This window comes from Rhinatrema bivittatum, unplaced genomic scaffold (genome assembly GCF_901001135.1).
Source record: "Rhinatrema bivittatum unplaced genomic scaffold, aRhiBiv1.1, whole genome shotgun sequence".
NCBI lineage: Eukaryota > Metazoa > Chordata > Amphibia > Gymnophiona > Rhinatrematidae > Rhinatrema > Rhinatrema bivittatum.
The window spans coordinates 191,154-208,006 of NW_021820664.1; the positions used below are offsets into that span (position 1 = coordinate 191,154).

The 16,853-nt window shown below is 46.5% G+C and overlaps 1 protein-coding gene across 2 annotated transcripts in view; it reads right to left on the reverse strand.

Moving 5' to 3' along the window:
- The window catches only part of LOC115081935 (carcinoembryonic antigen-related cell adhesion molecule 1-like), a 130,889-nt gene that overhangs the window by 64,854 nt on the left and 49,182 nt on the right, over nucleotides 1–16,853 (reverse strand). For both annotated transcript variants that reach the window (XM_029586182.1, XM_029586183.1), the window contains exons 5-7: nucleotides 14,233–14,508; nucleotides 11,245–11,373; nucleotides 11,061–11,155 (exon numbers count right to left, since the gene is read on the reverse strand). In XM_029586182.1, coding sequence (XP_029442042.1) covers nucleotides 11,061–11,155; nucleotides 11,245–11,373; nucleotides 14,233–14,508 — 500 coding nt within the window. The remainder of the gene's footprint in view (nucleotides 1–11,060; nucleotides 11,156–11,244; nucleotides 11,374–14,232; nucleotides 14,509–16,853) is intronic.

Here is a 16,853-nt window from a genome sequence, read left to right on the forward strand (position 1 = left end):
TCACAATTTATAACTCCTGGGAGGAAGACTCAGAACCAATGTCAGGAAGTATTTCTTTACGGAGAGGATGGTGGATGCCTGGAACGCCCTTCCGGAGGAAGTGGTGAGGACCAAAACTGTGAAGGATTTCAAAGGGGCATGGGATAAACATAAAACCAGGAGGATGGGAATGAAGAGAAGAGGTATGAGGGTGGCTTGTGGGAATGATGGATACTACCTGGTGATTAATATAATACCCTTATTCAATAAACATTCACACGGTTAATGAGACTCCAACATTGCTCTATGCTTCAACGGCAAGAGGAAATGTGGAAAAGAGGAGTTCAGTCAGGCAACAACCAACAAGGTAGCACAATTTGGGTAAATAAATAAATAAATGTGAGAGTAGCTTGCTTGCTGCAGCAGTTACTACCCTAAACCAATTAAGTCTGATCCTTAACTTTCAATGCATATCCAGCAAAGCTCACTGCTTCAACAGCAGGGGAATGAAGAAAAGTAGATTTTTCCTGGCGTGTAGCCAGATGGACTCAGAACGAATGGGTATAGTATGCTCGTGCTAGCAGTTGGAGACGGATCTGACGTCAGCACGGGTATATATACCCCCACAGGAAGCGTAGCAACTTAGTAATTTCCGTCTCCAAAGCAGTTTGGAGAGCCTGCACGCTGGTTGAGCGAGTTTTCCAAATCTACTTTTTCTACTTACTACAACTTCTACAAACATCGAGCCCCACGCTCCTGCGGTGATACCCAGGGGGTCCCTCCCCCAGTTGAGCTTCCCAGGGTGATTTCCGTGGTCCCCCGGAGGTCTAAGTCCTCGGTCCGGTGGCTGAATCGCGGCAGGGACACAGCCCCCGGGCAAGGTTCGGGTGAGGCTTACGAGGCGCCTTGGTCCCGGCGTGGACGAGGCTGTGGGTGCATATCCTCAAAACGCGGCAGTGAAGGTATTTCCCCTCTCCCCCGCAGCCGGAGACCGCCCGAGTTCCAGCCGGGAAGCGCCGAGGATCAGGTAAGGTGTACGGCTTTATTCTGGTCTCCGAGGAGTCGAGGATCGGCGGCTTGGTACGCCGTGGAGGGCGCCATTTTGTGGCCTTGTTCAGGTATTGAGCGCCCGAGATAGGCGCAGATACTAAGCGCATATTCTATCCCACATTGTGCGCATATTGCTAGCCGCTTATTGCTGAGAGCATACTGACAAATGTTGAGCGTGTATTGCTAACTAGAGATGTGAATCGTTTTCCATATCGTCTTAACGATAGAAATCGTGTGGCAGGGCAAGAAAATCGTGTTAGGCACGATTTTTTAGTTAAAAAATCGTTAATCGTTTTTTCCGATTAGTGCGCACTAACGGGAGTTAGTGCGCACTAACTGAAAATGATACAATTTGACACTTTTCAGGTCAGTTAAGGTCAGTTTAGGAATGAATATGTATTCCTATTGGCTGCCCTCTTATTTATTCATGTTACCAAGCTTCCCACTGACAGTATATGGGGGATGGGAACTGGAAACAGTTGGTAGCTTGACAAAACAAGTAATGTGATCAGTCAATGTGACTAGAACTTGTGCCCTAACCCTGATACCAGGGGTATTGTGATCTTCCTGCACACAGTGCCCTATCCCTATTAATACCAGGAGTGTTGTGATCTTCCTGCACACAGTGCCCTATCCCTATTAATACCAGGGGTGTTGTGATCTTCCTGCACACAGTGCCCTATTCCTGATACCGGGGGTGTTGGGATCTTCTTGCACACATCCCGGTATCAGGGATAGGGCACTGCATGCAGGAAGATCACAACACTCCTGGTATCAGGAATAGGGTACTGTGTGCAGGAAGATCACAACACCCCTGGTATTAGGGATAGGGCACTGCGTGCAGGAAGATCACAACACTCCTGGTATCAGGAATAGGGTACTGCGTGCAGGAAGATCACAATACCCCGGAGGAGTGAGGGTCAGGCAGCTCCCCCCTGCCTGTGAAGCCAGCCTCTCACTAGTAATGCAGGGAGGGAGCTGTCTCAGACTTCACCATCCTCCCCCCCCCCCCCCCCCCCCCCCTCTCACCCACACACCATTCACTAGCTGGGACATGGGGGAAGTCAGGAGTGAGGGTCAGGCAGCTCCCCCCTGTCTGTGAAGCCAGCCTCTCACTAGTAATGCAGGGAGGGAGCTGTCTCAGACTTCACCATCCTCCCCCCCCCCCCCTCTCACCCACACACCATTCACTAGCTGGGACATGGGGGAAGTCAGGAGTGAGGGTCAGGCAGCTCCCCCCTGTCTGTGAAGCCAGCCTCTCACTAGTAATGCAGGGAGGGATCTGTCTCAGACTGGTATCAGGGATAGGGCACTGAGTGCAGGAAGATCACAACACCCCTGGTATCAGGAATAGGGCACAGGTTCTAGTCATATTGACTGATCACATTACTTTTTTTGTCAACTACCAACAGTTTTCATTTCCCATCCCCCCAACCATCACCTCAGTGGGAACCTGGTTAACATCAATAGATAAGAGGGCAGCCAGCCAATAGGAACACACATTCATTCCTAACTGACCTTTACTGACCTGGAAAGTGTCAATTTGTATCATTTTCAGTTAGTGCGCACTAACTCGGAGTTAGTGCGCACTAACTCCCGTTAGTGCGCACTAACACGATTTAACGATTTTTAACGATAAATCGTTAGAATTTCTATTGTATCGTATTCTATAACGATTTAAGACGATATTAAAATTATCGGACGATAATTTTAATTGTTAAAAAACGATTCACATCCCTATTGCTAACCGCTTCTTGCTGAAGGCATTTGAATGACATTGTGCGCATATTGCTAGCCGCTTATTGCTGAGAGCATACTGAAGAAAATAAATAAATAAATATAGATAAAATTTGTTGAGCGTCTCTTGCTAGCCACTTCTTGCTGAGTGCATATTGAATAATATTGGGTGTGTATTACTAACCGCTTATTGCTGAGAGCATATTACATACCATTGAGCGTGTATTCCTGACCGCATACTGCTTAGCGCATATGGCATATCATTGAGCGCCTATTGCTGCCGCATATTGTTAAATGGAACAGAACGCCTCAGCATCTTCAGCGGGGGGGCCTCAGGCATTAAAGCCCTTGGCCTCTGCTCTGCATGCCAGCTTCGAGCCACGCACAGTGAAGAGCCAGACTCCCTATGTGCCCAATGTGAGGAGGCCGTGGGACCCTCGGACCAGTCTCAGCCACGTTTTGCTGATAGCTCCCCAGGAGCTACCCCGGATTTGGCGGTCAGGCTCGACCAATCAGGAATCCTGGGGGATCTTGTACCCCGGCGATTAGAGGCTGCTTCAATTTCCTGGGTTGATCTCTTTAAGGGAATTCATGCCTTTGTACAGATGCAAACGGCGTCCCATCCAGGCCCTGCGGTTCCAGTTGTTCCTGTTGTTCCTGCTGTTTTGGCGGTCCCTGTGGTGCCTGCGGCTGCCGCTGCGGTGGCAGCTCCAGCGGATCCTGTTTCTGGACCTTCACGCCTTTATCGCGAGCGGGACCTCCCGCCGCTGGACAGTCCAGAGCAGTCAGACCAGGAGGTTTCACCGGATGAGTCTGAACTCCCGGACGAGGGGGACCTTCCCCAAAGGATTGAGCCATATAGAACCATGAGGCGGTTCTTCCCCCAAAGAGGATCTCTCGAACCTAGTGTCTCAGTGCCTGGCGGAGTTGGATATTACAGGTCCCAGTGCTACAGTGCCCTCTGCGCAGAACCCCCTACTGGAAGGTCTTCGTCCTACAGCCTGCCACTTTCCATTCTTGCAAGCAGCACAACAACTGATAGATTTAGAATGGGCTGCACCGGCGGCCGCATTCAAAGGGGGTCAGGCCCTGACGGGCATGTACCCACTGGCGCCGGCTATCCGGGAGCTGCTGGCATGCCCTCAGGTGGACGCCTTGATTAACGCTGTGGTCAAGCGCACTACCATCCCAGTTGAAGGGGGGGCGGCCCTCAAGGAGCCTCATGACCGGCGACTGGACACCATTCTGAAACAGACTTTTGAGGTGGCAGCTCTATCTTTGCGAATCGCTACCTGCTGCACAGTGGTGACGCGTGCCTGTTTGTCACAGGTCAGGAACAACGCTCCAGCAGCAGACATGGAGTCCGCTCTTTCGTTCCTCACGGATGCGGCATCAGACCTAGTCCGAACAACAGCCAAGGGGATCTCATCCTCCGTGGCTGCCAGGAGGCAGCTCTGGATCCGGAAATGGTCAGCCGATGTGCCTTCAAAGACACGCCTCACCAGATTGCCCTTTAAGGGCTCTTTCCTTTTTGGCAGCGACCTTGATAAACTGGCCAGCACTTGGGGCACTTCTCCAGTACCTCGACTGCCGGAAGATCGGTTCAGGAGGAATCAGCGCGCCTTTCCAAGGCCCTCCAGGGGTAGAAGCTCCCAGCGCTTCATTCCCTACAGGAGTCGATACTAGGCACCTCGTCCTCCGGCCATGAACCAGTCCTTTCGGACCAAGCAGCGCAAGAGGGGAGCAGGCCCGGGCTCCGGTCCCGGCCACACCTCACAATGAGAATCCGCCGATCCATCTGGGGGACGGAGCCATAGGGAGCAGGTTAACCCTCTTCTACCCGAGATGGGTCGAGATTACGTCGGACCAGTGGGTCCTCGCCATCATCCGAGAGGGGTATTATCTGGATTTTCATCATCTCCCTCCGGACAAGTTTGTGGAATCTTCCTGTCCCACACACAAGAAGGCGGCATTGGAAGCTACCCTGGCGAGGCTCCTGTCCTTGAAAGCCATCATCCCAGTACCTGCCTGGGAAGTGAATTCTGGACACTATTCCATTTATTTCATGGTACCCAAGAAAGGGGGCACTTTTCGGCCCGTACTGGACCTCAAGTCGGTCAATCGATACTTAAGGGTCCCGAGGTTTCGCATGGAAACTCTGCGTTCCGTCAAAACCGCAGTACTGCCAGGAGAGTTCCTCACGGCATTGGACCTGTCAGAAGCCTACCTGCATATCCCGATCCATCCAGATCATCAGCGCTACCTACGTTTCAAGGTTCTAGGGCGCCACTTCCAGTTTCGGGCTCTGCCCTTCGGGTTGGCCACGTCACCGCGGACCTTCACCAAGGTGGTCGTAGTGATAGCAGCGGCACTCAGGCGGGAAGGAATTTTGGTCCATCCCTACCTAGACGACTGGCTGATCAGGGCGAAATCTCGAGAGGAGAGCATTCGGACAACCGACAGAGTGATCGCCCTTCTGGAAAGTTTGGGCTGGGTAATCAACCTCAGCAAGAGCTGCCTGCAGCCCTCCCAGTCCCTGGAATACCTGGGAGTACAGTTCGACACCCGGGCAGACACAGTCAGTCTCACTGCCAAGAGAAAGTTGAAACTTCAGCAGCGCATCCAGTATTTGATGGGAGCCAGTCGGCCCATAGCTTGGGATTATCTGCAGGTTCTCGGTCTCATGGCATCCACCCTGGAAGTGGTACCTTGGGAGAGGGCCCATATGAGACCTCTACAACACTCCCTGCTCTCCTGTTGGAGCCCCTGTCTACGGAACTATTCCACGCACCTTCATCTTCCAGCGAAAGTGCGGACCCAGTTGCGGTGGTGGTTGCAGTCCAACCACATGAGCAGGGGGTCGCAGATGTCATCACTCACGTGGACCTTGCTCACCACAGACGCCAGCCTGAGCGGATGGGGAGCACACTGCGAAGAACTTACCGCACAAGGGAGGTGGAACAGAGAAGAGTCAGCGTGGAACATAAACCGTCTGGAGGCCCAGGCAGTCTGATTGGCATGCCTTCAATTGGCTCACAGACTGAAGTACAGAGCAGTCAGTGATGTCCGACAACGCTACCATGGTGGCATACATCAACCGTCAGGGCAGAACCAGAAGCCGTCAAGTATCTCTGGAGATCGCCCCACTGATGGCTTGGGCAGAGGCGAATCTGCAGGACATCTCCGCCATCCACATTGCAGGGAAGGACAATACCACGGCAGACTTCCTCAGCAGAGAGAGCCTAAATCCGGGAGAGTGGCAGCTGTCACCCACAGCCTTCCAGATGATTGTGGATCACTGGGGGATTCCGGACATGGATCTGCTGGCGGATGAGTCCAACGCTCAAGTACCTAGATACTTCAGCCGCAAGCGCGACCCGTTCTCATACGGCATCGATGCCCTGATCCAGCCATGGCCTCCAGGGACTCTGCTATACGCATTTCCTCCGTGGGCTCTGCTGGGCGCCATCATCCACAGGATTCAGAGACCCCGGGGCCTAGTTCTTCTAGTGGCACCAGACTGGCCAAGAAGACCCTGATACGCGGACATGAGAAGACTACTGGCAGGGGAGCCTCTTACCCTGCCTCCTCTCCGGGACCTTCTACGTCAAGGTCCCATCCTTCACGAGGATCCAGCTCAATTCTCTCTTACGGTATGGCCATTGAGAGGGCTAGACTGAAGAAAAGAGGTTACTCGGAGCCCGTGATTGATACACTCCGAGCTCGCAAGTTTTCCACATCCCTCACCTACGTTCGGATCTGGAGAGTGTTTGAAGCATGGTGCGACACTCATGGCACCAATCCACATACGACTACAATCCCTATTGTGTTGGATTTCCTGCAAGATGGACTTCAGAAGGGTCTCTCCCTCAGCTCCATCAAGGTTCAGGTGGCTGCGCTGTCTTGCTATGGTCCCAGGAGGGATGGCAAGACCATTGCCAGGCACCCAGATGTTTCTCGCTTCCTGCAAGGAGTCAAGCATATTCGTCCGCCACTGAAGTGGCCTGTGCCCTTATGGAACCTCAACCTTGTTTTGGATTTCCTCGCGGGATCTACCTTCAGACCCCTTCGGGGCCTGTCTCTCTAACATTGAAGATGGTGTTCTTGCTGGTTGTCTGTTCAGCACGCCGCGTCTCGGAGCTACAAGCACTGTCCTGCCGTGATCCCTTTCTCAGAATCACTCCTGAGGCTATCCATCTTCACACGGTTCCCTCCTTTCTACCTAAAGTGGTTTCACAGTTTCATCTTAACCAAACCATATCCTTGCCTACCACGGCGGGTTTGAAGAAATCTGAAGAAGGGCATCTACTACGCCATCTCGACATTGGCAGATTGCTGCCCAGATATCTGGAAGTGACACAAGAAGTCCGAAAGACGGACCATCTGTTCGTCCTGCACAGCGGGAAGAAGCAAGGTGAAGCAGCCTCGCGACCCACCATCGCCCGCTGGATTAAAGAAGTTATCAGAGCAGCTTACGTGGAGGCTGGGAAGTCTCCACCTCTACAAGTCAAGGCTCATTCTACCAGAGCACAAGCGGCATCCTGGGCGGAATCCAGGATGCTGTCCCCTGCAGAAATATGTAAAGCAGCGACGTGGTCTTCCCTCCATACCTTTTCCAGGTTCTACCGTCTGGATGTCCAGGCCAGGGAGGACTCCGCATTTGCGAGGGCGGTACTACATGGTCCTCAGGCAGCCTCCCGCCCAGGCTGGGAGTAAAGCTTTTCTACATCCCATTCATTCTGAGTCCATCTGGCTACACGCCAGGAAATGTTGAGATTACTTACCTGATAATCTCCTTTTCCTTAGTGTAGACAGATGGACTCAGCATCCCGCCCTGCTGCCTGTGTACATGGGTTTCACCGATTCAAGGTAAGCCATGTCATTTGTTTACATAAGAGCGTACACTCTACCAGGTGTCAATGCCTTCCGGTTGTGACTGCTGGCGGTCTCCAGCTACGATCAATCGGTCAGGGGAATCCTGTTTCACTATTTCACTGAGCGTCAGTACACACATCCATAACAGCTTTTGCAAGGAAGATTACTAAATTGCTACGCTTCCTGTGGGGGTATATATACCTGTGCTGACGTCAGATCCGTCTCCAACTGCTAGCACGAGCATACTATACCCATTCGTTCTGAGTCCATCTGTCTACACTAAGGAAAAGGAGATTATCAGGTAAGTAATCTCAACATTATATTCATTCAGACAACAAAGGACTGAATGGCACAGTCTGGGTAAACAAATAAGCATGGGAGTAGCTTGATTATTGCGGAGGTTGCTACCCCTAACAAATTAAGCCTGATAATTCACTTTGAATGCATATCCAGCACAGCTCACTGCTTCAATGGCAGGGGCAATGAAGAAATAGGATTTACATCCAGCCAACATCTAACAAGGTATTGATCTGAGCAGCATGAGTATACAAACATCGGGGTATACAAACATTGCTTGATACGATGGTTATTACCCTCAAACATTAAGCCTTATACTTCACTTTGATACAGCTCCACCACTGCTCTCTGCATCAATGGCGGGGGGTGGAAGCAAATTAGAATAAAAAAGCTACCAATAAGGGCCATGAACTCAGCGGTCGGAGTAACAGATAAGTATGAGAAAATATGTGTGCAAGCTTGCTGGGCAGACTGGATGGGTCTATTGGTCGTCTTCTGCCGTCATTTCTATGTTTCTATGTGTATATATAGAAGAAAGCAGTGAGCATGAGACCCGCCCCTTTATGACATCATTCCGCCCAGCGTCGAGCCGGTAAATGGCGCCATTCCACCTGGCATCGCACGCCGGGCGTCACGCTTCGTGCAACCCTTTGTGCCACCTTTTTTGTTTTTTTGTTTTTTTTTTTTTAATTCTATTAAATTTTCTATAACATTTACAATGAAAAGAAATCATGGGATACATTTTCAAATTCAAAAACAGAGGAAATACTTACAAGAAATAAAAATTTACATATTATCCCAACTAAACAGTCCACTTTATCTGGGAAGCCTCTCTATAAGATATTTAAAGAAAATATGTCTAAATCTAGACTAATAAGTAGATCCTTTTTTTTTTGACCAAATTAATTAACCGTCATGTAGACTGCTCACGAACCCCAGATCCCCCTTTATCCAGAAGAAATACCTCCAGGTGTTCCGGTTGAAGAAAAACAAATTTGTTTTTTTGATAGGTAATAATACATTTGCATGGGAATTTGAGGAAGAATGTAGCCCCAATGGCTAAAACCCTTCCTCGCATTGCCAAAAACTGTTTCCTTCTCACCTGGGTCGATCTTGAGACATCTGGAAATATTTGAACAGTTTTACCACAGAATAAGAAATTTTTATTTTTAAAATATTTCTGCAGAACAAGATTCTTTTCAATCTCTAATCCGAAAACCACTATTAAAGTAGCTCTTGATGTTATATCATCCCCAGAAGCTTCTAGGAAAGATGTCAAATTGGGACTTCTATCATTTATTTCCTCCATCCCACTCTCATTTACTTTCCCATCCCTCTTATAATTAGAGATATAATACATATTTGATATTAATAATTCACTACTTATACCCAACACCTCTTTAACATATTTTTTAAACAGCTCTTGCACAGACAACAGTCTGGTATATGGAAAATTTAAGAGTCTTAAATTGTTTTCCAACATTTCTATGTTTCTATAGATTATTAAAGAGTCCTTAATAAATGCAGTCCCGCTAGTTTGTAGAGAGGTAATTTGATTAGTCATCATCTTGTCTGCAGATTCTAACTGCTCTATTCTTTTCCCATGGTCGTCAATCTTTCCTTTAATCTCAGCAGCAAAGACAGTGGACTGGGTCATGGATTGAGAGAGTCTCATTTCCATTTTCGTTACAGCCTTCCATATATCTGCCAGTGAGATGTTATCAGGGTCTGCCAGTTCAGCTTTCCCTTCCACTATTCCAGCAGACGGAACAGATTCCAGTACTCTGGTTCCTCCCTCTGCTGAATTTGGCATTTCAGTAACATGGGTGGTATTTAAAACACTTACCACCATATTACTGCGATCTTTGACAGCTATTTGGTCCTGGACGGGGCTTGCGCTCATCCCAGAAGAGAAGGATAAATCCTGGGCAATCTCTCCAGTTAGTTGACTCCCCCTACGGATCAAATGATTATCCATAGGGCCTTTCATCTCCTTAGAGGCTGGGGTAGATGTAGTAGGTTTTATCTTTCTTTTCTTCCCCATAGGGAGCTCTCCACAAATTTCCTCCCAGGGGCGCGCCCCTTTGGCGCGCGGCTTCGGCGCGCCGGCGGCTGCGCGCCGCTGTGCCGGTCTTTAAATAGCACAGCCCCGTCAGCTGGCAATGACGTCGGGGTTTGGGAGGCGGGTTCAGCGGCTTACCGGAGCAGTCCCCCTCGTCCTCTCGCGATCTCTCTCGCACCCGGAAGGCTTCCCCTTTTTTGTTTTTTAACTTCTATGTTTCTTCTACTTCTTCTTTTGTTTACCTTTCTCTTTTTTCTTAGTTGTTATCCCTTGTTAACAATTTTCCTTGTTGTTAATGTTTCAATGTATTTGAGAAAGGTAACATTTTTCCTGCATCTTCTGTTTTAATGTAAACTGGTATGATTTGTATTTTATACAAGAATGTCGGTATATAAAAATTAAATAAATATGTTAGATACTGGGCAAGAGACTCAAAAAGGGGTTGAAATAACAACAGTTTGAAACTTGTGAGCAGTAGCGCCAGTCATCAAGGCTTCAACATTTCTCCACCTAACTTGTGGATTTCCCACCATCCCTACAAGTTGAGTCAAATGGAAAGGACAGGACTTGCCTTCCTTTCTTTCACAGTTAGCTCCCTACGGCCCTCACTATGGAGTCCCCTTCTAGAATGTATTTATCTTCTTTTGGGTGTCTCTGCTCTCTCTTGTAAATTCATTACTACAGCAGACTCCCTCATTAACTTTAATCCCTATTCCAGGTGTCTCTGGAGGCTTCTCCTGCATGTGCCACAACAGATACCTTTGAGCCACAGCCGAGTTTCCCCTAAGCCTGTAGTAAGATAGACTCTTCTCCTCCTTCTAGAAGAAGTCTGTGCCAGTGGCATGGGGTAGAGCAGTCTCTAGGGTTGTTCTTTGAATGCGTTGTACTCACCCCTTAGGCTAGTAAGTTTCCTTTTTAACAGACTCCCTACAGATACCTAAATGCTCTATACAATACCCTTCAGCAGAGCATTTATGTACCTCTTATACATGGAGGGGATCACATGCACCTGTCTCTCCTTGCATGGGTTTTACTATGGAAATATTTAGTGATAACTCACAGAAGCTCCTCCTGGATTCTGAGGTATAATGTTCTCATACGGGGCTGGAGATGCTTTGCTCACATCATGGACCTCAAACATATTCTCTTTGTCACCTGGAGCATGAGATGGAAAAAACATAAGGTTTGGCCTCCGATTCTCACTCTGTGATAAAACTGTTTACCAAAGCTGGGGAGGCACTTACTAGTTTTTCCTCTCTGGTAGTTGTTGCATTTCTTGTAAAAAAGAACAGCCGCAGTGATCAGTAGAACAGCACCAAGGCCAGTACCACAGGTGACTCCTACTTCAATCTTCCAAGTCCAGTCAGGCTGTACTGAGAAAATACGGGCCTCACGGTTACAGGACTCCAGAACCTAGGACAGTACAGTCCCACAGATTCTACTCCTATATATCCTCTATTCCTTCCTCCCTCCATAATTCCTTCTTAAGGTAGTTCCTAAATATTATCCATACTATTCTCCCACAACTCCCCCTTAACATTAGTATTAATAATAATGTATATAGTTTATACCAGATGTATGCAGCACTGTACAGATACACAAAATGGATGGTCCCTACTCCTTGGAGTCAAGACCGACAGAATAAAAAAAACATGGGCGAGATGTGTGGGGAGCAAATGAGGTAACAATGGCAAGGTACCCTGAGGCATGAGGGTCAGAGGGATCATCAATGTGGAAATGAAAATCCCCTAAACAGTGTTTTCCTTGCCTATGAACCATGTGAAGCTTCACCCTTTGTCACAGATTGGTGATGGTCTGCATGGGGTTTGGACATTGACATGGGCAGAAATTACACACAAAATAGGACCTTGAAACTATAAAAAAAAATCTGTGGTAGTGCTGGCGCATCTGCCCCAGAACCCCCCCCCCCCCCCCCCCTTACTGTAAAGGTTCAGAGGTCCTCTATATACACCCCAAAGATCAGACTTAACTGGACAAACAGCTGGGCATTGAGAATTCCCACTGGCTGATCGACCCTGAGATAGCTAGATAACTTTTTTTATCTGGCTAAAAAGTTATCCGGCTAGCTCAGGGGCAGGATGGGGCATTTGAGGGCGTAGTCAGCTACCCAGCTTGAGTTGCTGGATCACCCCAATTTTCATAGTTATCCAGCTCCGGCGGAACGCACTTTTAACCTGTGTTTGGACGCACGTTTTCGACGTGCTAGCTTTACCCCTTATTCATTAAGTAGTAATAGCGGGACAAAAACACGCGTCCAACCCCCCCGAAACTAATAGCGCCGCAACATGCAAATGAATGTTGATGGCCCTATTAGTAATTCCTGCGCGATTCAGTAAGTAAAATGTGCAGCCAAGCCGCAAATTTTACTTTCGGAAATTAGCGCCTCCCCAAAGGTAGGCATTAATTTCTGCCGGCACCGGGAAAGTGTACAGAAAAGCAGTAAAAACTGCTTTTCTGTACACCCTCCGACTTATTATCGTGGCAATATTAAGTCGGATGTCGCAAAAGTAAAAAATAATTCAAAATTTAAAAAAAAAATGTAAAATCGGCTCGCGGGTTGAAAACCGGACGCTCAATTTTGCCGGTGTCCGATTTCTGAACCCGTGGCTGTCAGTGGGTTTGAGAACTGACGTAAGCAAAATTGAGCGTCAGCTGTCAAACTCCTGACATCCGCCGCTTCTGTCAAAAAAGAGGCGCTAGGGATGCAATAGTGTCCCTAGCGTCTCTTTTTACCGTGGGCCCTAATTTGAATAATTTTCTTTAGTGAATCGCGCGCACAGGAGAGTGGCCTGTGCACGGGCCGGGAGAGTGGACATTCGCCTGCTCTCCCGCGAACTTTACTGTAGAGGCCTGATAGCTGGCTAACTTTAGGACAGCCTGGGAAACTGGATACTTATCCAGTCAACTGTGACACAGCCAGATAAATTCAGCAGCACGGTCACTCAATATCAAAGCATATTTATCCAGATAAGTTTACCTGGTTAACTTTGGTTGCTGGCTGTTGGCTGAAAATGTACGGCATGAGGTTCTGAATTCTTGTAGATGGAGCTGATGAGTGGGGGTCAGGGCATGCCTATGCATTTTCTACTTCATGTAAAGAAAAACATCCTCTATAAAGAAAACAGTACTCCTGGGAAAACTCAGAGCGAGTGTTCTGTACAAACAGAAAGTCTGCATTATGTTTTGCTACTTGAAGACTCGATAGGAAACAAGGACAGGGGCTCATATATCCAACACAACACACAGAGCGAAACTCATTGTTTTATTTACACTCCATCAGTGATGTTTCAATTTTAAAAGAAATTTTGTCAGGGCTACGTGGGTAAAATCCACTTTCTCCCCATCGGTGGTAGGTTAGATGAGAGTGCCTGGCCTCTTTTCCCTGGGCTTCTTTAGGTTTGCTTAGCATTCCCTGCTGGTTTTTTCTGTGCTAATCGTTTTGGCTCAGCTCTTGTTTGACACTTAGGGTTTGCTTTTTCCCCAGAGGCCCTCAAGAAGGCCACAGATTTGCGACATGCTTCACATTCCTTGTGCATGTTCTATGAGAGGATAATTGGAGGAGACGGAAGAAACTCAAGGGATTTTTCAATTGATCAGGCCAGAATTGAAAGACTTGCATGCTCACTGAGGCAGTGAAAAGCGGCGTGCAAATCAAGTCAGAGTGTAAAGTCAGGCCGGTGCTGGAAGCACAGCTTGGGAGTTGTTTGCCGCTACTGCAGGTGCTAAACTCCAGTGAAACTGTGCTGCCACTGAGAGGACTGGTCATCCTTAACACCGAGAGGTAGAAATTCAGTGGGCCAGTGAGCAGAAAAGTTACTCAGGAGACGTTACCTGGATACCATGAGTCTGCCACTGCATACACCTGCCTAAAGTTAAAAAGAACAACACACTTTGGCTTATGAGTGAGGTTTCTTTCTGTCATGGTGTTCACAAATTGAACTCATTTGAGAGACTCCCCACTCCAAAAGAACTCCGAGACCAGTCAGGATGCTCCTCCCCTCAAAGGGAAATTTAGAGTACCATTTACAGGCCAAGTATAATCTGAGGCTGGGATAAATTCAGTCACCCAGTCTAAACCTAGCTGTGACTTTAGAGGTTTGCTTATGGCTCCCTGAGGGTTAATTTACACATTTTTTGGTCAATCTATGAGAGAAGAAAAATATAAAGTTGAACTGAAGCAAGTCAGTAAGAGAGCGAGAATAAATACTTACAGTAAACAGTCAGGGTGTACGGGTCACTCATGCTGCTAATAAGGTTAATGACCTCGCATTGATAACTTCCTGAGTCGGCGATGGAGACACTGGATATGGTTAGAGTTCTGTTATCTGGGGACAGGCTCATCCTCTCATTAGATGGAAGAATCTGGCTCTCTTTGTACCACAAGATTATTAGGATAGTGCTGAAGGTGCCACATGTTAATGTTACAGAGTCTCTGTGCTCCACGGGCTGGGAGAGGCTGGCTGTGAGACTGGGCTTACCCATAATTTCTGTAATCAAAGGAGAAGGAAGATTGTTACATCTTTACTAATTCAGTTTTAGAGATGCACAGAAAGATGGACAGATAATAATGGGGATGAAAGCAACAGGGATAGAGAGAAAAAAAACCTTCAGAGTTATCCATGAAGGGAGGGACTCACACAGAGAGACAATGATAGGGATGAATGTTCAATCTCTATTAAAAAAAAAAAAAAAAAAAAAAGATACCACAGATAGAGGAACTAAATCCCACTATATTCTGCATTACTGGAACATGGCTGAAAGACAGTGATAATGTCCTCCTAAACCAAATGGATAACCCAACCTAGGATATCTTTCACTTCCCCAGACACAAATGAAAAGGTGGGGGTCTCTTAATAATCTGCAAAAAGGAACTAAAACTTAATCTCTACAAAGTTGAGATAAACCCATCAAAATCTTCACTAAAATATTTCCAGTTCTACAATCAACTCTAATTGTAGGAGACTTTAACCTACATGTAGACAACTCACCTAAATCTACAGCATGTGAAATTTTTCTAGATATTATGGAAGTCATGGGTTGGTCACAATTTGTATCCAACCCCACCCATAAAGCAGGAGACATCCTCGACCTAATTTTTGCCAATCTCAATAACTGCGTAATCAATTCTTCTCACAAAATATTGCCCTGGTCTGATCACCAGTTAATTAAAGGCAGAAACAACACTCCTTACCACACAACAAACAAACAAACTCACATAGCAATCAATGCTTCATTTACAGAAAAAAAAAAAAGACAGAACCTGAAACATTTGAAGAAACTATTAAAAATAAAATAACTGAGTTTGATCACGATAATGCCTCCTCCTCGTTTGACTCCTGGGATAAAATCATCAATGAAATAGCAGACACCCTATGCCTAATCCAGACAAAAATGTTCCAAAATGAAAGCAACACAGCTAAACATAGAAACATAGAAATGACGGCAGAAGAAGACCAAATGGCCCATCTAGTCTGCCCAGCAATCTTCACACACATTTTCTCTCATACTTATCTGTTTCTCTTAGCTCTTGGTTCTATTTCCCTTCCATCCCCACCTTTAATGTAGAGAGCAGTGATGGAGCTGCATCCAAGTGAAATATCTAGCTTGATTAGTTTGGTATAACAAAGAACTAAGTCACGCTAAACAGACCCTGAGAAAATCTGAAAAACAATGGAGAAAATTCCAATCTACAGAATCCCTAGAAAAATACAAATCCCTATTAACAAAATATTGTGATCATATCAATAAAGCAAAAAAAGAATACTGTGCGAAACAGATTCATAGTGTAATATTTAATTCAAAATTACTCTTTAAACAGTGAAAAACCTAATCAAAGACATCCTCCTCCATCTCAAATAACTAAGACTTTACAAAGTACTCATGCAATGAATATGCTAATTCTTTGTTAAACAAAATCAATATACTTAAATCCCAATTCCCCCACTGCTTACCAGCAAAACAGCCTGAAAAAAAATTTGATCATGAAATGTAACTCATTAGACCCAGTATCCAAACTTGAAGTAAACCAAATGATCACTAAAATGAAGCCTGCTACCCATCCACTAGACTCTGTTCCTACAAGTATACTGAAAACTGTAAACAAAGTAATAACCCCAATATTCACAACCATAATAAACCACTCACTAGCAGAAGGATTGGTCCCCGATAGGGCAAAACAAGCTGTGATTAAAACAATCCTAAAAAATAAAACTGGCAGAATAGATGATTGGGACAATAACCGACCAATATCCAACCTGCCTTTCATCGCAAAAGTCCTAGAAAAAGCAGTCATCACAATTAGAAAACCACCTACAAGATATAAGAACATAAGACAACAATATACTATATCCAAACCAATTCAGATTCAGAAAAAAATCGTTCAACAGAAACTAGAGATGTGAATCAGAACCAGAATCTGATCCGATATCAGTTCAGATTCACATCTCTAACAGAAACCCTACTCTTTTCCCTAGTCAACCCTACTACAAGGATTTGACAACAATGAATCGTATATCCTCTTATTAATACATTTAACAGCAGCATTTGACACAGTTGACCATACCCTACTATGCCACCAGCTGAGAGAAATTTCTGCTTTTTTTGGGTTTAGAGTTAGTTTCAGTTAGGAACATTTTTGTTGTATGGCCTTCATGTATGTTGACATATTGGCAGCAAACTGGATAACCAAATTTCAGGTACCTTCGCAATCGATAGAGGCATCCCCCAAGGTTCAGCACTCTCTGCCGCGCTATTCAACATCTATCTGCTGCCAATTTGCGCATTACTAGCAAATCTAGGAATCAACTTCTTCCTATATGCAGGTGACATACAA